General features: G+C 31.5%; 2 protein-coding genes across 9 annotated transcripts; one reads left to right on the top strand and one right to left on the bottom strand.

Annotated features, from left to right (window-relative positions):
- The first annotated feature begins 8,246 nt into the window (after positions 1-8,246).
- LOC107847351 (BTB/POZ and TAZ domain-containing protein 3) lies at positions 8,247-16,810 on the top strand. 8 transcript variants are annotated; one of them, XM_016691570.2, is made up of 8 exons: positions 8,266-8,419; positions 8,696-8,786; positions 10,656-10,703; positions 11,081-11,428; positions 11,666-11,796; positions 12,323-12,629; positions 12,796-13,109; positions 16,463-16,810. In XM_016691570.2, exons 4-8 carry the CDS (start codon positions 11,084-11,086, stop codon positions 16,587-16,589), a joined length of 1,224 nt encoding a protein of 407 aa, XP_016547056.1. In that variant the 5' UTR covers positions 8,266-8,419; positions 8,696-8,786; positions 10,656-10,703; positions 11,081-11,083; the 3' UTR covers positions 16,590-16,810. The 8 variants fall into 8 exon arrangements, with proteins under 8 accessions (XP_016547034.1, XP_016547056.1, XP_016547048.1 ...); XM_016691562.2 differs by having other exon boundaries at positions 10,595-10,703; XM_016691553.2 differs by having other exon boundaries at positions 10,592-10,703.
- A 648-nt stretch (positions 16,811-17,458) lies between these two features.
- Positions 17,459-27,388, bottom strand: LOC107847344 (formin-like protein 2). The gene is made up of 4 exons (XM_016691537.2): positions 26,054-27,388; positions 25,464-25,663; positions 21,108-21,352; positions 17,459-18,429 (listed from the first exon to the last, which is right to left on the bottom strand). Exons 1-4 carry the CDS (start codon positions 27,268-27,270, stop codon positions 17,743-17,745), a joined length of 2,349 nt encoding a protein of 782 aa, XP_016547023.1. The 5' UTR covers positions 27,271-27,388; the 3' UTR covers positions 17,459-17,742.
- Positions 27,389-27,878: the final 490 nt, after the last annotated feature.

Below are 27,878 nucleotides of genomic sequence, written 5' to 3'. Positions count from 1 at the left end.
TATACATAATTTTTTTCCTGTGATTCACGATCTGAAAAGCCAAAAAACAACCACTTTCTTCTACACCCGCTCTTCAAAACTATAACCGCTTTCTTCTACACCCGTTCTTCAAAACTACTAAAATCTTCTTCTACATACGTTCTTCAATACTAGTAAAATCAATATGAATATTCCCGCATTGTTGCGACATTCTGAAATTTGGGAGTCAGAAATTAATGATACATCATACAAAAGTGACGCAATAGTAATTTCGATAAATGCGGACGAATCGGTCACAACCGCAGGACTTGTGGTTTCTTTCCAAAGGAATCATGAAGAATATAATATGGTTTTCTATGTGAGGATGCTTTGAATGATTTTGGTTGTATAAACATTTTTTATTAGTTTTTTTTGAATGCTGGAGCAAGTAATATATATATTTTTTATTGATTATAGATGTTAATTTCTTTAATCAATGATTTATATTAGTATAAAAATTTTATGATTTTCCCTATATCACAGTTCATAACCATATAACTTGAAGTTAGAACATGATTATAAATGCACATTAACTATGTAACTTACCCTCTATAGGAGTAAATAATTGTTGAAACGTACGGTGTATTAAAATATTGTACATTAATAGTTAATGTGTAATAAATGTATGATATAGCATTATATGTTTTTAACATATATGAGGTTAGAAATACAATAACGAAATTTAATTTTAAAAAAAAATTATATACAGTATCATTCCAATAAATTTACGAATGTATAATATGTTTTTATACAGTCAAATCAATGGATAATAAATGTGTGTCTTTCCAGTAATCATTTGAATGTATAATAAGTTGTTATACATTCAAAGCAATGTATAGTGAAATTGTGCCATTCCAGTAGACTTACGAATGTATAATATTTGATTATACATTCATATCAATGTATGATATAGCATCATACATTATAAATGTGCATGATATTAACAATTTTTGTAATTTTTTTACAAGTAATAAACGTTTTACGACATGTATGTTGTTATGTAATACATACGTTTAAAACGTATTAGTCTTTAGTTCAATATAAGATTCACTTATAAGCAAAGGTACATAATAGGAAACATATTATGTGTCCAAAATATAATGTCAGATTAATTAATAAATATGTTGTTTTAATCATTAACAAATAAGTGAAAAGGAAATTCAATAAGTGAAAGGAAAAATCCCAGTAAATATTTTCTTTGGCTTTGGCCTTTAGTTTCGTCCCCCATAGTTGGTCAAAATTACAGTATAATAAGCACCCACAATGCCTAACACCAACAAGTTTATAATTGACTCAGTCCTTTAAGGACCATACGAAATCTGAATACATTTCAAGCCATCACTGTTTAAGATCTATACATAATAAATTCCTTCAATAAAAAATTCAAATTAAAAAAAAAAGAATTACGCAAAATAATAATCAAAGGATTTTTTCAATTTGATTTTGTTTTGTTATTGAGGGTGTTTATTTGATTAATTCGAGTTTAATTTATTTATTTTTTGAAAAAGAAAAAAAATTGGATTTATGAATTTCGAGTAGAGAAAGTGGAATCCGTGGTTAAGGAGAAGTGAAATGGTGAAGAAGAAGGAAAGGTAAAATTGGAATTACAGCTGCTACTCATAATCATAGATGTCATACTAAATAAATGGAGAGAAAAGGTAGCAAGATTTTAGGAGAAAAATATGAAGCATAATTTGGAGCAAAATATGGTTGTTTGGAATGTATAAGAAGGAAGAGAAAGAAAATAAAAAAGGTAGGAATTTAAGTAGTTAATTTGAGATTTTTGTAATTTCTTTTTCAACATGAGATGTAATATAATAAGGCAGAGTTAGCATATGTATATATGTAATTTTTCGAAATTAGATACATATCCTGTTTAAATGGCTTGTAATCGCAGTTGGTAGCTAGATAGAATTTGCCTAAGGACCAGTTCTGGAGTCCAAATGAACTAGCCGTGTACAAACGTTACTTGGATAAATGAAAGTTTTATAGTTTGACAAAAAAAGAAATCTATATTTTTACTAATTCAACGTTAAAAAATTTAAAATAATTTATTATTTTATACAAATACTATTATCCTATATAATAAGTCACCATAAACAGTTGAAGTAGTTTTCTCATGGTCGACATGTCTCCTTCAACTGCTTCAATCATAATTTTACTATATTATCCCTAATTAATTATTATAAGTCATTTACACATTAAAAAATTTAAAAATTTAAAAATTTAAAATAGACATTTATGACATTACTGCTTCAACTGTTTCAACCGTGATATTACTATATCACTCATAATTAATTATTATAAGTCATCTAAATATTAAAAAATTAATTAATATTTAATAAAAAATAAAATAGACATAAAATAATAAATTATTTTTTGATGTTTTTATAAGTCATTTAAGTATTAAAAAATTTATAATATTTAATTAAAAATATAAAATAGGCATAAAATGATAAATTATTTTTTGATATTTTAAATTAACTTAACGTCTTATATGAGACCACTTAAAAAAAATTCACTAATATTTGTTATAATAATTTTACTATGTCACTTCTAATTAGTAGAATAAAAGAAAAAATATTATAAATCAAAATAATTGAAAACTTGAATTATTTAAAAAATATAATTGATTATCAATGCCATAAAAGTTTGAACAACTTAAAATATTATTATACAAATTTCACCAATCTAAATATAATAATATATGTCTGACTTAGAATTTATCAACCAAACAAATGAAGATTTTAATTAAATGATAAAATTATATGTAAATATAAAATTTTTAAGGATCAACATTGGACCATACATAGTACGACGTAAGCGGACTAGCCTTTAACAAGTGAAAGTGATATACATACTATTACTTAGCGGACTAGGCTTTAACAAGTGAAAGTGGGATACATACTATTACTTATGTCCAGACAGCTGGTAAAAGTTTGACCAATTAAGTATAATTAGTAAACATCATAATTACTTTTACTTTCTGTGTAAAATTTTATATTTCTTTATTTGAAAATACATGTTAAAATATTGATTAAAGTTCATAACTTTGATTTTCAAGAAAAAGTTTGTGGCAAATATTTTGAAATAAAAGAAAGTGCTAATTTGTGATCCAATTAATATTTTTATTAACATGCCATAAAAATAAGTCAAGCTTTATATATTTGATTACTTCTTCCTTTTCATTTTACTTAACATTTACTGACTTAACACTCTTTTTAAAATATTATTTATTAAAAAATTATTTTATTAAATTAGCCTTTTGAATATGCTTTAAAAATATAATTTAAATATTAATGATAGAAATAATATTGAAAGAACATAATAAATTTATTTAATTTTATAAATTAGATAATTAAATTAAAACAATTTCTTTAGTAAGAAAATCAAGTAAAATCAAGCGAAATAGTATTACCTAAATCCAAGCAGCTAGTAAAAGTTTGACCAATTAACTATAGCAAACATCATACTCCCTTTCATTTAAAAAAAAAAATCTATTTTTTTAATACATTTAAAAAATAATGACACTTTTTTTCTCGTAATAATTTAATTTTAATTTTTTCACATGACATGTTAAGACTACAAGATTAAAATGCATTTTGATATATTTGACATAATTTTAATTTAAGATTATAATTTTTTTATTTTTTTTAAATTTCATGTCAAATTAAAATAGATTATATTTTTAAACGGAGGAAGTATATAGTTAACTAGAGGTGTATAGCCCGTGTCAGCACGAGCCCAACACTATAGACATATTTTAACACCAAAATTCGATATTGATGAGATACAAACATAAATGTACATTGATTTAAAATGATAACTTTTTAAATAATAACTATTTGACGGTACTCGCCAAGGAGTGAAGTTTTATAAGATAGTTTTTTCACATGATAAGAAAGTGTGATATATCGTGTAGTCGGGCTATTTTAATTGTTTGATGATAAGATTGAGACTTGTTACAAAATATAGAAAAGATGTAGAACTAATATTCATTGGATTATTTCATACAAAAACTAGAACAAAAGATACTTCAATTAACAACAAAGTCTTGGATCATCTTCTCAAAGGCAAAACACTTATAAATACAGATATTGAAATATTTTGAACCACTACTAAGTGAAGAAATTCTTATAGATGGGTGCACAATATTATCAGATCTAGATATCCAAATATAACAACAGTTGGAATTGAGGCGGCAACGCGAAAAATATTTTCAAGATTAACTATTGTGATTTATAATACTTTTTATGTAATTTGAAATGATATATGTTATACTCTCTGTCTCAATTTATGTGGTATTGATATATTTTTTGAGAGTTAACTAAATTTTTTACATATTTTTAAAATACTTTAAATTATTAATTATTGTGATTTGTAGTACTTTTTCTTCTGTTCCAATTTACGTGACAGTAATAAAATTTAGAGAATCAACCAATTTTTTTTTCTGTCTTTTTAATTACTTTAAATTATTAATTATTATGATTTATAATACTTTTACGTAATTCTTAAATATATAATAGATTAAAATTGAAAGTAAAATAAACAAATATAAAAGGAAGTATCTAAGTAGGCAACACAAATAAACATGTAGATCTGCTACCTGCTTATCATTTTATGTCTATTTTATTTTTTATTAAATATCATTAATTTTTTAATACTTAGATGATTAATTAAGAGCGGTATTTAGTAAAATTACAATTGAAGCAGTTGGAATAGACATGTCATAAATGTCTATTGTTTTTTAATTAAATATTTTTTTTTTTTTAATACATAAATGACTTACAGTAATTAATTAGGAGTGATACAGTAAAATCAAGGTTGAAGGACACCAACTTAATTTAAAGCATCAAGAGTTAATTTATCATTTGTCAATTTTATCATTTTATTAAATATTGTTAATTTTTTAATACTTAGATGACTCATCATAATTAATTAGGAGAGATACCTAGTAAAATTATGGTTGAAGCAGCTGCAACAAACATGTCAGAAATGCATATTTTTCTTGTTTTAATTAAATATTCTTAATATGCTAATACATAAATGACTTATAATAATTAATTAGGGGTGATATAGTAAAATCATGGCGCAGCTCTTGAAGCAGCCATGTCGAAACCAATGTTTTAATTAAATATTATAAATTTTTTAATACATAAATGACTTATAATAATTAATTAGGGGTGATACGGTAAAATAACAGCTGAAGGAGGTCAACTTAATTTAATACATCAAAAGTAAATTTATCATTTTATGTTTATTTTTTTCTTTTTAAATATTATTAAATTTTTAACACTTAGATGACTCATAATAATTAATTATGAGCTATATTTAGAAAAATTATGGTTGAAGCAACTGCAACAGACATACTATCTATTTTTTTAATTAAATATTATTAATTTTTAATACATAAATAACTTATAATAATTAATTAGGAATGATACAATAAAATCATGATTAAAGCAGCTGAAACAAACATCATGAATACCTATTTTTTAATTAAATATTATTAATTCTAATGTATAAATGACTTATAATAATTAATTAGGGGTAATATAGTAAAAAATATTATTAATTCTAATATATAAATAACTTATAATAATTAATTAGGGGTAATATAATAAATTACGGAATAATTAGGAGTAATATAGTAAATAATGAAGCGCTGGTTCAGCTGGTCGAAACCAGCGCTTCTATTATATACTAGAAGTGCAAGGCCCGTGTTAGCACGGTCCCAACAGTAGAACATGTGGATTGCAATTTTTAAGTTTTAGGATTTATCTTGGAGTAGAAAGTTTGAGCAGTAGAATATTTTCATTAGTATGATTAAGCTGAAGAGATCACAATTGAAACCTTTTTTTGACCTTTTTGTTGAATTTTGCCATCAGAAATATAGAGAAAGAATAGGCGTAAATCTGATGAAATAACTTAAATCAAATATCCAGTAGATTGTTGATTTTCAAGATCGCAAAGAACAAAAATCATGTAAACTTACCCGATAAAGAGAATACACAGCTTAGATTCGCTATTGTTTTATTTAATTATTATTTTTAACACAGGAAAAGAATGTTATTTTTTAATAGAGAAGGAAGAGTTAAGATTTTCCTTCTTTATTTTATTTTAAAATAGATAAATGTTAATTAATATTGAGGAGATGTAAAAAGTTGAGAAAGATGGCTATACATATTTGATAGAAAAATTGCTAATGTTAAGAAAGTGCGAAGTGTTTGGTAGCAAATTTGTGATAGATACACGTTTTTTGTACCTAAATTTACTTTATTTATATTTAAATTAGTTTGTAAAAATCTTTTGCAAATAATCTTTATACTTCTTTTCTTTAATTTCTTTAAAATATAGTAATAAAATTTACTTATGCTTCATTCTTCTCACACTTTACTACATATATTTTATCCTCTTTAAATCTCATTATGCCATTTTACCCTCTTTAAACATCACTGTACATAAAAATCACGATTGAAGCAGCTGAAACAGAAATCAGTCAATTTTTAATTTTTTTTTGGTTAATTATTGTTATTTACAGTACTTTTTATTTCATTTTCAAATAATATATTTGCTTTATATTTTCTTCTGCCCCGTCCCAATTTATGTGGCACTAATATAATTTTGATAGTCAATCAAATATTTTATGTTGACATATCATTTTGTTATTCTTATTTTTCTAATACAGAAATGACTTATAATAAGGAGTGATATAGTAAAATCATCATTCGAAAAACGAAAATTTAATTTAAAACATTAAGAGTTAATTTTGTATTTTATGTCTATTTTATTTTTCATTAAATATTATTTATTTTCTTAATATCTAGATGACTCATAATAATTAATTAAGAGCGATGGATTATGTTATTACTATAAAAATTAATATAATTTTATCATATCCAATAGTAATCATCGATAATTCACCGGAATAGTATATTAATTAAATACAGGATGTTATATTTGCATGTGCAAAATATTATATTATTAAATATTATTGGATAGTGCATTATATTTATCTTTCACAATAATAAAATTTTACTATATATTTTTCTTTATTTCTTTTTAACTTGATACATATTGACCCAACACAAATTCTAAGAAAATATTCATTAGAAATTTATTTTATTAAATTAAATTTATTAATTTTGTACTTTAAAATTTTAAAGTTAAGTTCAAATATTAGTATTTCTATATAAGAAAAAAATAATTTTAAAATTTAAATTTCTAAAATAAATAAATAAATAAAAAGATTAATTTCCTATATAAAAGTCAATTAAAATAATAAAATTGATGTACTTTAAATACTTAGTTGCAATTAATTGAGATAATTTTTTATTTTGTCATGATTTATGCTGCACCGATAAAATTTTGAGAGTTGACCAGAACTTTTATCTATTTTTTAAAAAGTATTTTAACTTGTTAATTATTGTGATTTATAATAATTTTTACGTAATTATCAAATAATATATTTACTACCCGTGTCTCAATTTATGTGGTTTCGATATGATTTTGAGAGTCAACTAAAATTTTTATATATCTTTTAAATATTTTAAATTGTTAGTTTTTATGATTTGCAGTACTTTTTCTTTTATTTCAATTTATGTGGCATTGTTAAAATAATGAGAGTCAATAAAATTTTTATATGTCTTTTAAATATTTAAGTTATTAATTATTGTGATTTGTAATAACAAATTAGTTTTGAACATGATAGTCAATTAAATAAATAATTTTTTTTAATTTTCAATATGTAGTTATAGTTAATTAATATAAATTAATAGAATATATTAAATATTTAAATTATTATAATAAAATAATGAAATTATTATATATTAGAATATGATATATAATTAAGTGAAAGTAGAGAAATATTTTGGTAATTATATAAGAGATGATCGAAACCACCTCTTCTGTATAATTGAAAAGAAAAAGAAATATATAGATCTATTATATAGAAATATGTACTCTTACTTTTAGATTCTGTATTTATTAGACTCCATGTATCCTTTCCTTTTCAGTCCTACTAGGCTGCACCTCCGATAAGGATTCTTTGTTAAATAGATTTTTAATAAATTTATTATTTATTCGACAGTTAATTTGATAGATCTATTATCTGTTTGATACATATATAGATAAATTTATTATCTGTTTGTTAAATTTATTATCTATTCGTTAAATGAGAAAATAAAAATAGGTTATTTTATAATTTAAAAACTTGAAAAGAATTGAACATTTTGCTAAATATAAACTTAAAAAGGCTTACTGGTCAAATTTTCTCCACAAATAAGTACGTCCTTTCTCTTCTTCTTCCTCACCCACACGTCTCCTTTTTCTCCAAATAGAAAATAGAAAAAAACGAAACTGTTGTTTTATTCATACCCAAAATTGCAATTTGTCCATTCATGTAAGTTAATTTTTTTTTATTATTATTGATTTGATCATTTACATCAATTGAACAGAATTTTCCATTTTCTTAATTTTTCTGTCTTCACTTAGTTGATATGCTGTATTTAGTCGATGCATTTCAATTCTTTTCTCCTTTGTTTCTTGAAAATCAAAATTGTTTTCCTTTGTTTTTTGGCACCCTTTATTTAGCTCATGTGACAGTTATATGAGATTTCAATTTTCTGGTATTGGCTAAATTCATGCAGATTCATTTGATTTTCTTTTAATTGTACAGGTATGTTTAACTGAAAGTTTGAACAACTATAGAGGGAATTCTTGGAATTTTCAAAAGATCTTTTGAATTTATTTTTAGTATCTGCTACAAGGTATGTTGTTTCTCCCGTAGTTTATTGTCCTTTGATTTTTGTTCTTCTGTCTCTTGTACTTTGGTTATCATAATATTTTATTATAGTTAGTGTTAACTTTTTCAGAATGTTTGCCTTACTTTCTATTTTGCTATAATCTCTTCACTTTCATTATTTTTTTTCGATTTGCTTTAGTATGTCTTTACTGTCACTAATTTGTTGTTGTTGTTGCTATAAGCTATGTTTCTGTGAGACTGCGACTTGTTTATATTATTATTAAATGTGTTATCAAGTTTTGGTTTTATTTTTCTAATGGAGTTTTCACTGTTTAATTCTTTTCTACTATATCATAAATTGATAAGAAAAAAATTGTTTGGTAATAGTTATGTTGCAAATAATTACAGTTTGTTCTCCCTGAAAAGCTTCACAAAGGGTAATTGTGTGTTATCAATTTTAGATATTTTTATCTTATGGCACGTTTATTTTGTAAAATAAAAAATAAAAATAAATTTATTTTGTGGAAAAAAGTTATTTCATGATCAAGTGACGGAAGTGGACTCTCCGGATCTAAATTTCTCGTATTTCTTTAACTTTCAGAAACTTCTAATAGTTTTTTAACTACTTATCTCTCTATTTTGCCATGTCTCAAGAAGGGGTACGGTCTGCTTAGAACCATCCACAAACTCCACGCGTATGATTACACTGAGTATTTTGTTGTATTATATACTCCCTCCTTTCCCTTCTTACCTGTCTTGATTTCACTTCACGAGAGTCAATTTCACGAGTCCTCGAAGCTAAATTGAATAGATTAATTTAATATCATTAATTCCAAATTTGCTGGTAACTGTAAAGTTGGGGAGCCTTGGAGTAATGGTAAAGTTTCAAATGACTAGGAGGTCATGGGTTCAAGCCTTAGAATTAGCCTGCAAGGTAAGCTGCGTACAATACACCCTTGTAGTGGACCCTTCTACGGACACTGCGCATAGCGGGAGCTTTAGTGCAACGGTCTGCTCTTATTTTTTTTTAGTTCCAAATTTAGAAGTTCGAAGATTATTAGAAAAATCTATAAGTTACAATTCTTTTCATATCAATATGATTAAAAATATGTCTTAAAATGTTGGTAAAACGGTCTGCCCTTATTTTTTTTTTTAATTCCAAATTGAGAAGTTCGAAGATTATTAGAAAAATCTGTAAGTTACAATTCTTTTCATATCAATATGATTAAACATATGTCTGAAAATGTTGGTAAAACTCATGCAATTTGATTATCAAGAAGCGAAATGCTACAAGGGACATAGGGAGTTTATGGAATGCTTTTCTTCTTGTTCTCTTGTGGTGGGGAAGTGTTGCTTGATTGTTGCAATAATTTAATGGGAAAGCTTGCCACATTGATTATAGAAAAGAAAGTAGTCAAAGAGTGCAAAATTTTGTTCTTAATAAACAAATGTTGTATATCTTCATAACAAGATATATATTTTTGAATAAAGAGAAGTTTTTTATGACTTACCTAACAATTTTTTTCTTCTGTTTGGCTTCTTTATCTAATGGCACTTGTGACCGTTGCCCAATTTTGTGTTCTGAAAAAAGCATGGAATAGGCTTCTGACTTTGAAGGAAAGAAAAGTAGATTAAAGCAAATAGTGAATTTAGTATAAAGTTATGGGATTTATACTTGAAGGTTCTTACTTCTTAGTGTTGGTGCTTTTGAGCTTTGATTCCATTATTTCTTTTTCCATTCCCCTTTATTTGCTTAAAGTACAAATAAAATGGATCCCAATTTATTTCTTTAATAAAAAAAATTATTTTGGCTTGACGAATACTAATCAGCAGCATAGAATTGTTGAGAGGGGGAGCCGTGACGTAACATGTAAAGTTACTTCCATGTGATCAGGAGCTCACTGGTTCGAGTTGTGGAAACAGAATCTTGCAAAAATGCAAGGTAAGGCTCTGTGCAACAGACTATGTGGTCCGGCCCTTCCCTGTACTCTGTGCATAGGCGGAGCTTATAATGCCGAGCTGCCCTTTTAGCATAAGATTGTTGAGTCGGGTTGGATTGTTTGAACGGGATTTACTATATTACATGTTAGAGTGGGTTAGAGTCCTAAATTGGTTGGGGAATGAACCGGTAGTTTCCTTATATGGACTTGAGGGATCCTCCCATCATGAGCTAGCTTTTGGGGTTTGAGTTAGACATATGTCTAGTTTGTTAGATATTCCTGAGTAGAGCTTGAAAGTTTGTAACTTGTATTTTGCCTTTTATTTCATTCAATAGGTGATGCTGACATTTCTTTATTTACTAAATATTTGGACTTGTAGTTGATGTCATCACCAAACTTGCATACCCCCTGGCTATCATCAGATGTTGAATCTTTTGGTGGATCCTTCAACATATGCATAGAAGAAGAAGGCACAGCTGACACTGTCAATTTTCTTGAAGATTCCTCATATCCTGTTTGTAATCTACCTCCTAATATTCCAGAACCCCCTCCAGTTCGTGGTAAAATCCATTCAAGAGTAGCTCATCCTCGACAACTTGCTAATTCTGATTGTTTCCCAAAAGAAACAAAAGATGCATGGGACGGGCTCTTTAAAGACGGATTTGGAGCAGATGTTCATGTACGTACAGAGGATGGATCAGTTATTCCAGCTCATTATCCCCTTCTGGTCAGTATTCCCTTAATAATATCCTACTAATTGCATACCGTATGCATTTTTTTTTATTGAGGCATGCACTAGATCATTATTTTATTGTCTTCATTTTAATTAGGGCCAGAAAGTGGTTACACTTGCTAACAATTATACGAGAAAGTCGAATGTTTGAACTTATTGTTTTGGCTATCAGGTTTTGTTTCTTAACAATTCCCATTATTTATTCTCGTTTCTCTCTTATGATTTCCATAGAGTGTTGCATCTCCAGTGTTGGGGAATGTTCTGCAGCAATCCAAAGTAAGGAATGGTATTAGATGCATAAAGATCGCTGGGGTACCTCATGGCGCGGTCTATGTATTCATCCGTTTCCTCTACTCAGCCTGGTATGCAGGGAGTTTCACCTACTAGCATTGAATCTTTAGTGGGTTTAATATTGCTAATAAAAATGCTTATGCAATATTTGCTATTCAGGATAAGAATGGTACAAATGATGTTAAATCTTTAACATATAATTGAGTCGAAGGGCAATATTTGCATAGAATCACAAATTTATAAGGATCTTGGACATCAGAGTTATCTACCTGGTACTTTTGTCTACAAATAAAGTTATCCTTACGCTTCCCTTGAGAGCATTATTATTGGCAGACTTTTTTGGCCTTTGCAATGCAATAACATGTCTGACATTGGGGATGGATATTAACTTTTATTATGCAACTCTGAGAGAATCTGTTTGGAAGAATGCTTCTGGTATGTAAGTAGAAGTTGCAGGTTCCTTTGTAAGACAGAGAAAGGAGCGGTGGGGTGGGGGTTTGGTGGGGGGGGGGGGCAGTTAATCGTTTACCTTTTTGCTTTGCAATTTTTGTTTCAAAGTTATCTGTCAAACTTCGGCATCTGTTTATCCTACTGCAGTTACGACGAAGAAGATATAAAGAAGTTTGTTCTGCATCTGTTGGTCTTATCACATTCCTACTCAGTACCCTCACTTAAAAGAGTGTGCATAAACCATTTGGAGCAGGGTTGGTTGACCTCGGATAATGTGATAGATGTTCTTCAGTTGGCGCGGGAGAGTGATGCACCACGGCTTGCCCTCTTTTGCATTCGTATGGTTTTAAGGGACTTCAAGAGCATATCATCTACGGAGGGTTGGAAAGTAATGAGACGTGCTAATCCCGCACTTGAACAGGAGCTTCTAGAGTTTGTTGTTGAAGCTGATACAGTAAGATGGTTACTGCAATTTGTCTAGAGAAATATTGTGTTCTCCTTTATAAATTGAACACCCAGTGACTTATCCAGATCCACTGAGATGCCATTTCATTTGGAGTAGATTGATTGGTATTGTACTATAGTTGAAATAGATAACCTTATTATTGTTTGTATTTCAGAGAAAACAAGATAGGCTGAAGAAAATTGAAGAGAAAAAGGTGTATTTGCAACTGCATGAAGCTATGGAAGCTCTGGTTCACATTTGTAGGGATGGGTGTCGAACTATTGGACCTTGTGACAAGGTGCTTAAAGCAAACCAGGCTGCCTGTAATTTTCCTGCATGCAAGGGACTGGAGTCTCTGGTTCGTCATTTCTCTAGTTGCAAAATTAGAGTTCCCGGTGGATGTGTACATTGCAAGAGAACGTGGCAGCTTCTTGAGCTACATTCACGCATTTGCGAAGAACCTGACTATTGCAAAGTTCCTCTTTGTAGGTAAGTGAATAAATTTTCTGGTGATATTTTGTTAGATAGAATCACAGTTCGTGAACATGATCTATATATATATATCTAACATTTAGAGTTAGGATACGCAGAGAAAGTTTCGTGATACAATATATGACTTGTATGCTGCTGAGTTCACCGGCTAGCTCTATGCTTATACCCGCCAATTGTTGACATCACATGCTAGCACTGTGCTTTAACTGCGGTAAAATATAGTCTATGCTTAGCGGACAGGGCTTGTAAATTTTTCTTTGCATCAAGGATAACTTGTTATATATTTGTGAAGCATCTGTCACTGTACAACTAAAGCTCCACCTTTGAAGCATATAGATAAAGTTGGGTGGTGAAAGTTGAAAAGCCTAAAAGTTTCAATATCTAAACGTGTAACATACTCATTTTTATAAAGAGAGAAGCTAGTAACGCCCCGAATCTGGTACCCGGAACGCTACACGGTGCTCATGACCCCGAAGGACCACAAGCTAACCCATGACTAATATCTGTACCTGAACACTGGATAATATACTGTATAAATGCGGAAATAAGGGCTGTAAGGCCGTAAGGTTCAAAACTGAGACATAATAACTGTTAAAATATAACATCTGGGTGGGGTATGAAATACCCAAAACAACTGAAATAACTGTCTGAACATGCTAGTCCGAAAAGCCACTAGCTGACTGAACTGTTTGAATAAAGAGTTGATGGGACATGTCCCCAACTAACTCCAACTACTGAAATAAATTAATTAATGAGATAATAAAGTAATGGTCATGTCCTCGAAGGATGAGGACTCACTGCTAACTCTGAATGCTAAGACTGGAATGCTACTGATGCTCTGGAGCTCGTGCTTCTGAATCTATGGTATAAAACACCATAGTGCAAATGCGTCAGTACGTTTGAATGTACTGGTATGCATGTGAGGTAGGCTAAATGCAAAAGGGTTCACATACATGAACTATAATAACTGACTGCATAACATGAGCGTGAGAATACATGCATGAATACATAGTAACTGTAACTAAGTTCATGATAACATGATTACTGAGTCTGAGTACTGATAACACGAGATACTGATAGTTGTATAACTGAACTAACTGATACTGAGCGACTGTATCTGACGGTCTAGGTTCTGATGGAACTAGCTGAGTTCCGTACTGTTCTGAGTTGATTGTATCTGACAGTCCTGAAATCTGAAGAACTATCTGAGTTCTTTTACTGAGACTGAATGACTGTATCTGACAGTTCTGATCTGTAACTGAAACTGTGGGAAGTAGTCATCTAACCGACATGCCCCAAATAACGCAATATAGCTGTGTTGAGGTCCAATCTGTAACCCTAATTGGAAAGGTGTAAATACCGCGCCACTGGTAAGGACAAGCTCTGGGTGACCCTCATCTGACAGTGTCCCCAAAAGAGAACGGTGGGACCCTTATCTAACAGTGTTTATCCACCTCAACAACCCTCATCTGATAGTGTTGATGTCTCAACCTATGCTAGCTACATAGTTCTGGAACGCAAGGATGGCTTCTAAGAATCACACCCTCATCTGGCAGTGTGTGTTCCCATTCTTGGGTTCACTCGGTGCTAATTCCTACTCCCATCTGAATAGACACTGAACATGGATTACTGAATTGAACTGGACTGAATTAACTGAGTTTTCGTTGACTGACGGAATAGTACTGGGATTACTGTATTACTGAGCTTTCCCAAGCCACATGGCTAACTGAGTTCTATGGATCATGGCTTGACTGAAGATATCGTGAAAACATGACACTAACTCTAGGCATACAATTATATTTTTCGGGTACAAGTACTCCCAGGACTCGATGGGAAGAAACAGATAAAGCATGACTTTCTTGAATACATGACCAACATCACAATCCGTAATACAATAAGTTGGAGATTTCATGAAGTACAAGTTCTACAGCACCACAATGGCTACACATATATCCATACTTCATTGACTAAGACATTTCATGAAACACTTGACGTGCATAAACTTGTACATGAATGGAGATTTCATATTATTATACTAGTATGACGCTTTTCCTTCACATAGGCATTTAGTCAAATACATGGGGAGCATGCTTTGGTTATACCATCATCAACACATCTAATAATCATGGATACATCAATCAACTTGTAAATTGAAGGGGTTTATCATGATTATTATGCAAATCTTCATATACTAGGGTCAATCGTTGGAATATGTAATTTAAAACATGAATCAAAATCCCACAACATCATGAACATCAATTTCAATTCTATTTGAATCATAAACGTTCATAAATACACAAATCTTGTATTTTGAAAAGAGATTTTTGAGCTTCATGGGTGAAAGGGACCCATGAATCAACACATGACATACCTGGGTTGTGAGTTTCTTGAAGTTCTTGGACTTGAAGAACTTGAATCTCTTAGTTTCTTGAAGAAGATTTGGATCTTGTTCTTGGGGATTATCTTTGAGAGAAAACTGTAATTTGATGTTGTAGATGGATAATGAACTTATGAGCCTTGATCTATATAATTAGAGGTTAAAACGGGTGGGAAAAGACCCAAATACCCTTTTAAAAACGACTTTAAAATAACTGAACGAACTATGCGATGATGGGTGCGACAATCCGTCGCTGGGTCGACGGTCCGTCGGTCCTGACCGTCGCACCTGGGCAGAATAGGGATTCACTGCCTCTGTTGTGACGGCTTGGACGACGGTACTTCGCTAGCTTGACGGTCCGTCGGCCTGAACCGTCGCCCTTAGGCAGAAGGTGGTCTCACTGCCTCCTCTGCGACGGTCCGTCGCTGGCTCGACGGTCCGTTGGCCCTCATCTTCGCACCCGGACAATTTTGATTGCTTTCTGTAAAACGGCCATAACTTTTTACCCCGATACCGGATTTGGACGAAATTGGTATCGTTGGAAAGCTAATTCAATTACCCACTCAACAAAAGTGAAAATCTTAAAAATTCCATGTGTACAAAAAAAATGGATTCATCTTTCAAAGTAAGTTTCTAACATTCTTGGGACGATTTCAAGCTAGGTAGAAGTACGGGGTATCACACTAGCCCTTATTGGCAGTCTATCCAAAACGAAAAATACCAAGTTACTATTACTGTTACAAGATGCATGATTTGCTTATATTAGCTGTTTACCATTTTGGTAGAACTCATTAAACTCTTGTGAATCAGCACAAAATATAAAGGCCGCATGTTGCTGGCAATAGTAGTGATTTCTCAGTTTGAGAATCAAAAACCTGTAATTGGTGGTCAACTGCTTCCCTTCCATTTGTATCTTTTGCTTCAATTTATGCATTGATTGCACCATTAACAAATGTCAATTTTATTGCTTCAGGCATTTCAAGGTGAAAATGGTGCAACTGACGAAGAAAGACGAGGTGAAGTGGAAGGTGTTAGTAAGCAAAGTGAGAGCAGCAAAGAATGCAGTGAACTTATTCTCCTCTCGGCGGTCAGCTGCTTAATGACCATAGAATAGTAAATATGATACTTATAGCAACATATGGCCAATATTTTAGCTGGCCATACAAGCTGTGTAAAATTACAGCTATTCACATATATAAAGAATGTCATGTAACAGTTGCTATTTCTGATTAATTTATGGCCGAAATTATAGGGTCATATACTTTCATAAGCAAAATTGATACAATAGGTTCAAATATATAGTAACTTTATGTTTTGTTTCCTCGGAGATGTCTTATCTTATTTGGAAATTGGAATGAACAAGAAGAATATTACTATAACTTAAAAGAGTACGGTACAACTGCACATTTGTGTTCTTTAGTGGTGGTTTTCTTCTTGCCTAAGGTTCCTGGTTTATATGCTAGGATGCTGAAGTAACATTGAATGTTTATCGTTTCCCTATTACAATTTATATGTGACAATTAGTAGATAAGATTATAGGTTAGATTATAATCCATTGTTCAGGTATCATGGCCAGTTTGAATGAGAAGCAGAGGCTGATAGCTGAGGGTTTATCAGAAACAAACTCTACCTTCTCAAGGTAGAGGTTCCTCAGATTCCACTTGTGAGATTACACTGAGTTTGTGTTGTTAGTGGTGCTTTTCGATCAAAGAAATCATATTTTTTGCTACACCATATTTTCAATATCACAGCATAGCTAAAATACTACCCGAGGAGGGGTGTTCAGCGGTAGGTTCAACTGATTGCTTTTGCCTCGAACTATATCTACATATATTATAACGTATACATATTGTAAGATCACATTAATTTTGAACTAACAACTCTAGATCTTACATTAGCCACTATACGTTGCAGTAATAAACTGCAATTTTAAAAGCACAAACTAATAACTACTGGTTTACTCCAACCATCCCATAAACTATAAAATCACAATGTTATTCATTTCTTTTACCTCCTCAATGTAATACATATAGTTTTTTTTTGGTACAGTATATAAATACATATACGGATGGAAGAACTCAAGGATTTACCGACATATGATATATAAAATACAGAAGATTAAAGAAATATCCACCAGGGACACATACTGGCATATCTAATTGGTTCATCTTCAGAAAAGTTACCTTGTTGCCTTACTCTGTCGATGCTAAAAACTTGTGGAAAGACCAGGATTATCTGGCAATGTTAGCTCTGTTATTTTCTCAGATCTTTGCACACTTGATCAATGATGGAGAGGAAGTCCTTAACCACAATAAATACCTTGAGCGATCGAGCTTCTTCCATGGTCAAATTACCATAGAAATATTCTGTTAGCTCCTTCACCATGGATAGAGCAACATCCTCCTGGGCTTGTATGTTGATAATCTCTCCCTCTGCTTTCTTCAAGAATCCATTCATTGACTCGAATAACTTTCTGCTACTCTCATCCAAAACCATCTCTTGATTCAGCTTTATAACATCAGTAATCTTAGCAATTCCAGCTGCTAGTTTTGCAACTTCATTGCTAAGAGTATACGAGTCCATCACAGCTGCTTTCTTCACACTGGCGAGCTCATGGCTCAAGTTAGAAATAATGTTAACACCGTTTCCAAACTCAGCCTCATCATGACTGGAAGATTGATGATTTGTTTCCACATTGGTCGGTTGTTCAGCATCAGAAAGATGAGAACCTTCTGCTCTAATAGTTTCATGAAGAACAAAATGCAGAAGGGTGGTTTTCCCATCAGCACCTTTAATATCTACCAGCTTAAGAAGTGTATCGAGCTTGAAGGCATGTGCATCTCCTCTATCTGTTCCCATATTCATGCGGTTCCCGGTTCTGAGTACAGCTTCCAGAAGCTTTAGAAATGTCCTACTATTCCTTAATTCTTCACACGCAGTCTGCAATAATGAAACAGAAATAAAGAAAGTGAAAAGTGAACTTTTTTGGGCATCAGAATCTCTACTTGTGGAAATAAACTAGTAGTAATTGAACTGAACAAGGGAAACAGTAATTTCATATGAAATTTGGGACAACATTTTAAAGTGGCAAGGGAAAAATGTTCTATATCAAAAGCAACCTTCCCCTGCACTTGACCATAAAAAGTTTCGATGGTTGGAGAAACAGTGAAATCAAAACAGCTCAAACTCGAATAAGGTATATTCAATGAGATGTTACATGGTAGCAAAAATTGAAGGTCCCAAGTTCTAGTAGGCAAACTTTGGACTGGAAGTTTACTCATACCACAAAATTTAGTGAAAATGTGTTAGAGTTGCTTTAAGGAATGCACGTGGTTTATTTTTTGATTTTCTCCTGTTTTTTCTTACATACAACTCCTAGTCAGATTGAGATTCCTATTTTTGGTAGAAGATTGATTAGTTATTATTTTTGATAGCAAATATATTTTCTTTTATGGTAAGTTTAATCTATTTTTAGTTGTAATAACACTATTTAAGGAGGAGTTGATGATTAATAAAAAAGACAGCTTTAGAAAGAAAAAATCTCAGCGTCCTTCTCTAACTCATCTCTGTTAAAACCAACAATTGATATCAGAGCAATTTTTCTTGAGGGACCTGTGAGTGAAGAGATTAACTCTAAAAATAGTTTTTCATGAATGACTTCATCCGTTTTTTATGGTAAAAATCATCAATTATGGGCTGTAGAGGATTATGAAATTAATCCGCTGTCAAATAATCCCACCACAACCCAAATCAAGAGTCACAAGGAAAAGAAAACCACATAGTCTAACGCGAAGGCAACTCTGTTTGCTTCTGTTTCAACAACTATTTTTATAAGAATTATGTCTCTCACATCACCAAAAGAAATTTGGAATTATCTGAAGAAAGAATACGTTGGAAATGAAAGAATTCGAGGAATGCAAGTTCTGAATTTAATAAGAGAGTTCGAGTTGCAGAGAATGAAAGACTCCGAGACAATCAAAGAGTACTCGGACAGATTACTTGACATTGTTAATAAGGTAAGATTACTTGACATTGAATTTAAAGATTCAAGAATTATTGAAAAAATTCTTGTTATAGTGCCCGAAAGATATGAATCATGTATAACTACCTTGGAAAATATACAAGATCTGTTCAAGATTACCTTGGCCTAATTGTTAAATTCTTTTCAGGCACTGAAACAAAGAAAACTTATGAGGCAAGATGGTATGGTTGAAGGAGCCTTAATAGCCAACCACAAAACTCAAAGAAGGGGTAAAAATATAAAAAATTACCCACCTTGTGAGCGCTGTGGAAAAATGGGTCATCCACCATACAGATGTTGGAAAAGGCCAGATGCGAAATGCAACAAGTGCAATCAACTTGGCCATGAAGCAGTGATTTACAAAAACAAGTTTGAGAACCATGAAGCAGATGCACGTGTGGTCAATGAAAAAGAAGAAGACCATTTCTTTGTTGCAACATGTATCTCAAAAAAGTTTTCAACAAACTTTTGATTGATAGTGGTTGCACCAACCACATGACTTACAACAAGAATTTGTTTAAAGAATTAAAGCCTACTGAAATATCCAAAGGTAGGACAAAAAATGGTGACCAGATTCTTGTTGAAGGAAAAGGAACCGTTGTCATCAAAACAAGTTCAGATAATAAAGCAATTTCAGATGTTCTTTATGTACCTGATATTGGTCAAAACTTGTTGAGTATTTATCAGTTGGTAGAAAAAGGATACAAAGTATCCTCTTCATCAATGATGGTGCTAGAAAAGAAATTTTAAACATTAAGATGAGAGGTAAATATTTCTAATTTGATCCAATGAAAGATGTTTCTGTAGAACATGAAAGATCATAGGCTGAAAAACTTAGAAGATGATCCTCTACTTGAAAAAGTACAAGCAATATGTGAACCTCTTAGATTTAAAGGAGATTTCAATGTTCCAAAAGGAATTGAAGCAATGGAGAAGTTATCTATGTTTCAAAAAAATAAAACAGGTAAGTTTAAATTCAAGATGCAAATGAAGCAGGAAGACATGCCAAAATGATTTAATAGTCAAGGTGCATTCAAGACGACAATTGAATTTAGTTTACTACAAGCCAAAAGATAAATCTGCAGATTTATTCGCAAGGTCACTTTCGGTTATCAAGTGTGGAGATTCAAAGACAGAAGATCAAAATTTTGCAGTTCATAAAGCAAGGGGTGTTAAAAGTTACTTTAAGGAATGCACGTGATTTATTTTTTGATTTTCTCCATTTTTTTTACATACAACTTCTAGTCAAATTGGAATTCTTATTATTGGTAGGACACTGATTAGTTATTATTTTTGATAGCAAACAGGTTTTTTTTTTATGATAAGTTTAATCTATTTTTAGTTGTAACAGTATTAGAGGAGTTGATTATCAATAAAAAATACAGCTTTAGAAAAAAAAAAATCTCTGCATTCTTCTCTAACTCATCTTTATTAAAACCAACAAAATGCACAAAACCACCCACAGACTTGTCTCAAATTATCAGTTACACATACTCTGCGGGGTTCCTATGAACTACTTGGACTATTTTAAAATGCAGGGTAGGTGGGAGGCGGGTTCAAGAATATGGCACACGAGAAGTTGAAAAACATAATTTACCTCTAATGTCTTAAATGACCCCTTAAGGTATTCGACCTCTGAACCAAAACAAGCTATGTAAAGCATTGCATCCACCCTCTTGAATGCAAAAGGTATATCAACCACTGCCTTGAGAAATTTCTCAGCAGGGCCTAACTTGAACGTCAATTCATCTTTGATATCCTTCAGCTTCCCCTCTTCTTCTTTCGTGGGAGCCATCTTTATTAGACTCTTCAGTAGATCCACTCCGAGCGCATCAGCATTACCTAGTGTTTTTTTTTTATTATAAAGAAGATACATAAGTAGTTGCCTGGTGCAAAAGTGCCTTAATGGTAAGATCATTACATATGGCATTGCGCGCTTGGGATTGAGGAGTACAATGTTTGTGGTAATAGATGTTGTACAAATGGAATTATGCAAGCGCAATCAGAGCTCATTCATGAACGTGAAAATATATTAAATGAGGTATATGTTCCTGTTATAACTTTCTTTTTCACCTTTCTGGCCTAGACTGGAGGATGTTTAAAGGGGAGAGAGAATATGGTAAAGAGTAAATATGTAAAACAAAGGGTTTGATGAGCATTGGCACCGAGGCGAACCCAGAATTTAAAGTGGGGGTACACCAGTATTGTTAAAGGCGTGTATAAGTTCTGAATAAAGACTCAAATTTGTATTGATCGCTCGTCTCGTTTAATATGCAGTTTAGGTTCTAATTTATAAAATATACTTTCAATGAGACTTTTCTGGAGATACGAACACTAAACAATTAATATTTCACTTAATAAAAAAAACAATTTCTGTGTTCATATATTTGTCATTTATACTTATATCATTAGTCTTGAACTAGACATATGTTTATATTTTTTCTTCTTTATACTTATTTTTGTTAAATCTCACGCTTTATTTGTAATTTATGCTTAAATATAATGGACCTTGAAGCTTTTTTTGCCCTTTTTTGCTTTTGATAAGGCGATGAGAATTGTCTTTAAAACTATAACTTGGTTGAGGAGAATAATATCTATCCATTTCAAATTTTCAATTCACAAGAATCAATAACAAATTCCTACAAAATAAAAAATTCATCGAGAATATAAATAAAATTAATTATTTATTTTTAATCAAGGTCCATAAACTTAAATAGAAGCAAGAAAAAAATTACAAATAAATTTTACACACTAACTTTCAAGCAACAAATAAATTTTAAAAGTATTTATGATTTAACATTATCTAAAGTTAAATAAAAAATAAAAAAATAAAAGGAAGAGATGTATACCTGTTAGGATCAAATGGAGAATTGAAATTGTAATTCTAGTTTCCACTTTCTAGCAATTAAATATTACTATGTTAGGTAAATGAAAAAAAAGAGGGCATTCATCAAGAATCGAACCCACAATGTCGAGGCCCAAAGGATGCTAGCATATGAGTTCAGAACTAGTGCACCCAGACATTTTTTGTTTTTGAGGGTGCACAATTATATATATTAACTTTGTAGTAGAATATCTATACATATATATACATTTTTTTTTTAAAGTTACCGGGTGCACATGCACCCTCGACTAACCGCGTGGGTCCGCCCCTGATCAGAACTCATTCATAACGTGAAAGTGACTTCCCAATAAAATAGTAGCTATGGCTCAAGATGTGAATGATGGCCACATCAATTGCTAGGACCAGAATTTAATGTCACCATGTTATAGTGCCAATTTGTAGTTCATTCATTTAAAAACTAGAATGTGAAACCATCAGTGCAAAATCAAAAAACATTAAGACTTAAACTTTATTCATAAAATTCATACAGTAATGAGACACAAAAGAAATCCGCATGGCTTTAGTGTAGTGGAGAAAGAGCTATGTTTGATGTATGAGTTAGGTACACGTCACAATAAAAACGCTTTCATATATCAAAACATGGTATTTAAGTGGAAAAAAATTGGAGAAGTGAGTCTACTATCACTGAATTTCTAACCTTGCAACACTTCAGGGGCGGCTCAAGCATATTTGTGGCCTAAGACGAAGATCGAATGAAAGCCTCAAGTTTTTTTTTTATTATTATTATAAATCTATGTTAAAAATTATATAATTTATTTCTTCTAAAAATTCTTTTTAAATTAATTATATAATTAATACATTTAATTATAGTCTAGATATATCATTCTTCTAATAATAATTTTTTCTTATATACAAAATATTTTTTTTACAAATAAAATTTAATATTTTTTTTTAAATCAATAATCTATTATTGCTTAAAAAAATTAAAAATTACACAAATACACAACTTATGTTTTTAATATTACAAAAAATCCCAACTCCCTAAATATATTACAAAAATCCCAACATATATACAGAATGGTATGTATATGTCGGCTATATTATGTATATTAATAGGGAGAGAGAGCAAAGTAATTTAAAAAGTGAGAGAAAGTGTAATTACTTCCAAAAGGGTTGATATTTATGTTATTTATTAAAAAAAAAGAGGCCCTTCCAATGTGGGGGTCTAAGGCGGTGGCCTTTTTTTCTTAAAGGATTGAGCCGCGCCTGCAACACTTGTTTAGAAATTTTTACTTAAAAGGTGAGGCTCCAAAAAAATTGCTTACTGAGGTATGAATCAATTAATATTAGGCAAAATGCATAACTATTCCCCTATCCTCCTATCATATTTTTGATTACACATTATTTTTTTAAGAAGGTCTTATTATTTCCTTAAATTTTTGTAAAATGTATAACTATATCCTATCCTATCATTATTTTTTCAATTACAAACTTTTTCCTTAAGAAGATCTTATTATCCCTCTAAACTTTTTTTTCCGTAATTATTTTCACCTTTTATATTAAGATTCAAAAAGAAAGCTTTTAATTAGTCTGTGCTACTTCAAAACTTTTCAAACAATTCTTGATCATTTTTAAAGAGCTTTGAAGCTTCTTGGATGTATTTTTTCAGACTATTCTTACTAAGAATAAAATTTACTACCATCATTGCAAATCATGTATGGATGATATTAATTGAATTATCCTGCAACATGCTTTTCCAAAACAGAAAATCAACTATTTAGATTTGGAAGTAATAACCTTAAGAAGTTAAAAAGACAGCCTGGAGCTCTAAAATTTTCTCTATGCACGAAATTTAAAAAAGGGCCAAACCACAAGTTGTACTTTCAAAAATATAGTAATAGTCCCAATGACTCTAAGATGTGCAATTCCTTTTAAAAAAACAACTCTAAGATGTGCAATTGAATTAGAGCAACAACAACTCTAACATTAGTTTCTGTTTCTTTTTGTTGCCAGTATGAAATCCAACAATCATAAGTTAAGAGCAAATAAGTATTTTCCAGTATCTTCAAACAAGTCCTAGTTATAGTGCTGGAGTGAAGTCAAAGACATTCGAGAGATTGAACTTTAAAGTAACATATTCGTTTTCACTCTATTAACGTGATTATTAGGAGAAATTATTCTCAAATGATTAGGATTAATTGGCTTCTTCAACAAATATGACTTCCATCGAAAAAAAGAGTGAATAAATATAGAAGTTTGAGAATATATATTGTTTCTCTTTCCTTTAATTTTTAAAGACTAGATAATAGTAAAATAAAGAAAAGAAAATGGGGTGGAATTATTTTATTGGCGCGCATGTATGTAATTAATTTATTATAATTGCGTTTTTTTGTCTAGTTCAGCATAAAAGGTGAAAATAATTATGGAAATTTTTTTTTTTTTTTTTAGAAAGGTAATAGGACCTTCTTAACGGAAAGGTGTGCAATTGAAAAAATTATGATAGACTAGGAGGATAGTTATGCATTTTGTCAAAAGTTTAGGAGGGTAATGAACCTTCTTAAAGGAAGAGTGTGTAATTAAAAATATCATAATAGGATAGAGAGATAATTATGCATTTTGCCAAAGGAAAAAACCGTATATAGAGAGAATTTAGAATTGACGAGAAGGTAAATAGATTACTTACTTGATTTCGTTATTTACTTATTCATCCGTACAATCTTTACCAAGTTTCAAAAAATGTTAAAAGAGTTTACAATCTTATAATAGTTCCACACATGCACACACATATATGTATGTATGTATAGATAGTACTACATCTTTTTTAGGGGGCGGGGGGTCTTTAATATATGAGGAGTGAGAACCTGAGGCAATGGCTTCCCTTGCCTTACCTTAAAGCCGGCCCCTAGGCAGAGAATGGGACCATAAAATCCTGTTCCTTAGCTTCTCCAAGAAAAATATACCATGTAAGGCTTTCTTTCCATTTTTTTCATTTAATGGAAAAGTCATCATAATTTGAATAGGCTATCTGATTAAGTGCAATATAATTAGAGTTTAAAAATATTAATAGCATTCTTAAAAATGTTTAAAAGCAAGAATCCAACAGTTTACCTTCTAACAGTGCTTCACAAACTTCATCATTAGTGATCTCAACTGCTCTCAACAAAATTGCTATGTTCTGAGACTTCTTTAGGTCAAGCAACTGCTTCTCTCGATTCATCACAGGAATAATTGAACGTTTTACCCCTTCTTTCGAATTCAAATTTGGAGCATTTACAGTGAATAGTGTTTCAAACATCTCCTCATTTAACCTAGAATAAAGAAAAGAATTACAATCAGAAAACGTTTTTTTGATCTCGATTAGGAAATATGTATCAATGTACTAAAATCTATTGACAACAAGGATATACTCAATGTTAAGCTATTAAAACGTTTAGAAGATCAAACAAGTTCATTTTAGTACTAATATCTCTAAATAAAAAGATATACTGGCAAAGCGGGCTGAGCTAGAGTGTCAGCTGCGGGTTCGACTGAACCTAGTAACGTTGATTCAAATCTTGTATTTGTCTTAAAATCCATTAATCTCGTATAGATTATTAACGTATAACCCATAAACTTGAATACATTAGATTTCAGAACTCATAAGTCGATCCTGGCTTCGCCATTATATAAATACTTAGAATGATAAACATAAATCTTACTGAAAAGAGCTAGATTTCAGTTGATCCCAAACCATTGCTCTATCTGAGCTGGCCCTAACTTTATCCCAATGAAGAGGCTTCAGCTTTGGCTTCATACATTCTTCATTCCTCCTTTCAACACCTTCTGAATATTCACAAATGTCATGAGCACTCTCTAATGAAACGGGCATTGATGGCTCACCTACTTGAGGTGGCAGTGGTGGCGGCGGTGGCTGTCTTATATACCTCCCAGGATTTACGAATTTACTCATAGTAGACTCGGGATTCTGCGGAAGGGAACTTGTTTGAGAAGCAGGGGAATTATGAGTACTACCAGAAGATAGTGAAGATGATGACATTGACCTCTGTTCCATTGGCCGAAGAATAAACCTCGGTCGTGCTGGAAAATTTACCATACTCAATTCTCTAGAAGGACTATTGGATAATGAATCATTTGACGAATTGGAATTCAGATAATGATATTGCAAACTTCTTTGTATGAAATTGGGACTTCGTCTACCCCCAGAGGAGGATCCTCCGGGGGAGAAGAATTCATCATCTTCATTTTCAAATGGTCCAATTTTAAGATGTTGCTTGAAATATTGACGTCGTGGTAATGGAGGAAGCGGGTGGAGTTCTGGTGATCCAATTCTTTGGTAGTTTAGTTGGAAACAGTCATTTGTGGCTGTAGAAGATTGAGCAACATCCGTATTTACTTCTCTACAACTCATAAACGTAGACGTTCTCTTGACAATTTCAATGTGAGAAGGGGTTGTATTAGGCGAGACAAGACGAAGTGTATCAGTTCTCTCGTGATCATCATCATAACTTTTGTCTTTGTGGAGGGGATGGTGATGATGAAGGAAGAAGAAAAGAACTAGGGCAGTGACGAATGCAGCAGAGAGGATAGAAACAGATACGAGGACGACAATGAATTTGCTGGTGATTGATTTATTAGAGGAATGCGAGGAGCGTGGAAGAATGAGGGAGGAAATGTTAGCAGGGAAAGTGGCGAAATCATTCGAAGGTGGTGGAGAAGGAGGAGGAGGAGAAGGAAAAAATATGAAAAATGGATGAAAAGGAGGAGAAGGAAATGGAGGTTTAGTTTTATTAACGGGTGGGATTGAAGTTGGAGGAAGCGGTTGATGGAGAATCCGACGATGGTGGTGAATATGAGTGGCAGAGGAGAGAAGGAAGAAGGTTAAGATTAGACAAAGACTAAACAATGAAGAGTGCATTGTCAGTTGTGATTTGTTAATGGAAAATTTTCATTGAAATGTCTCTTAAACTATCACACAGAATGGAGATGGAATGACTCTTCATAACAGTGGGACTCACTATTAATTACATAGGCAGACACAAGGGAATGTAACTATAAGTGCCATGCTCTTTTATGAAATGGCAATTGTAGTAAGTAAGGTAGTTGGGGTGTGTTATTGGATGATGTTGCTTGTAGGGAAGCTTTGTTAAGAGTTGAAGTTGAGAGGTTTTCGATTTGAGCCTAAGAATGGAGAAATTCTTGGTAAGGAAATTTTTCTTTATGATGCATCCTAGCTGGGAACTTGAATCAGTTGGTCAAGTGGATTTCACATACTGGATGTTTCACAGAGGCGGATGCAGTGTGTTCGTTGTGGGTTCGTCCAAACCCAATAACTGTGGCTCAGGCCATGTATATATGCTTAAAAATTAGCTAAAGAAGTATAAACATAGATTTCGAACCCACTAAATCAAATGAGTTGCGGCAGAATTCCAAATTCGAACCTACTCACAATCCAGGGTTCTTATGTGCAAGCGTACATTTCTATGTAGAGAGACAACTACTTCAAGTCGAGTCTTTGTCATATGA

The sequence above is a fragment of the Capsicum annuum genome, chromosome 1 (assembly GCF_002878395.1).
Source record: "Capsicum annuum cultivar UCD-10X-F1 chromosome 1, UCD10Xv1.1, whole genome shotgun sequence".
NCBI classification, from domain to species: domain Eukaryota; kingdom Viridiplantae; phylum Streptophyta; class Magnoliopsida; order Solanales; family Solanaceae; genus Capsicum; species Capsicum annuum.
Note: the sequence above shows the minus strand (reverse complement) of the source record. Positions and strands in the feature narration are given on the sequence as shown.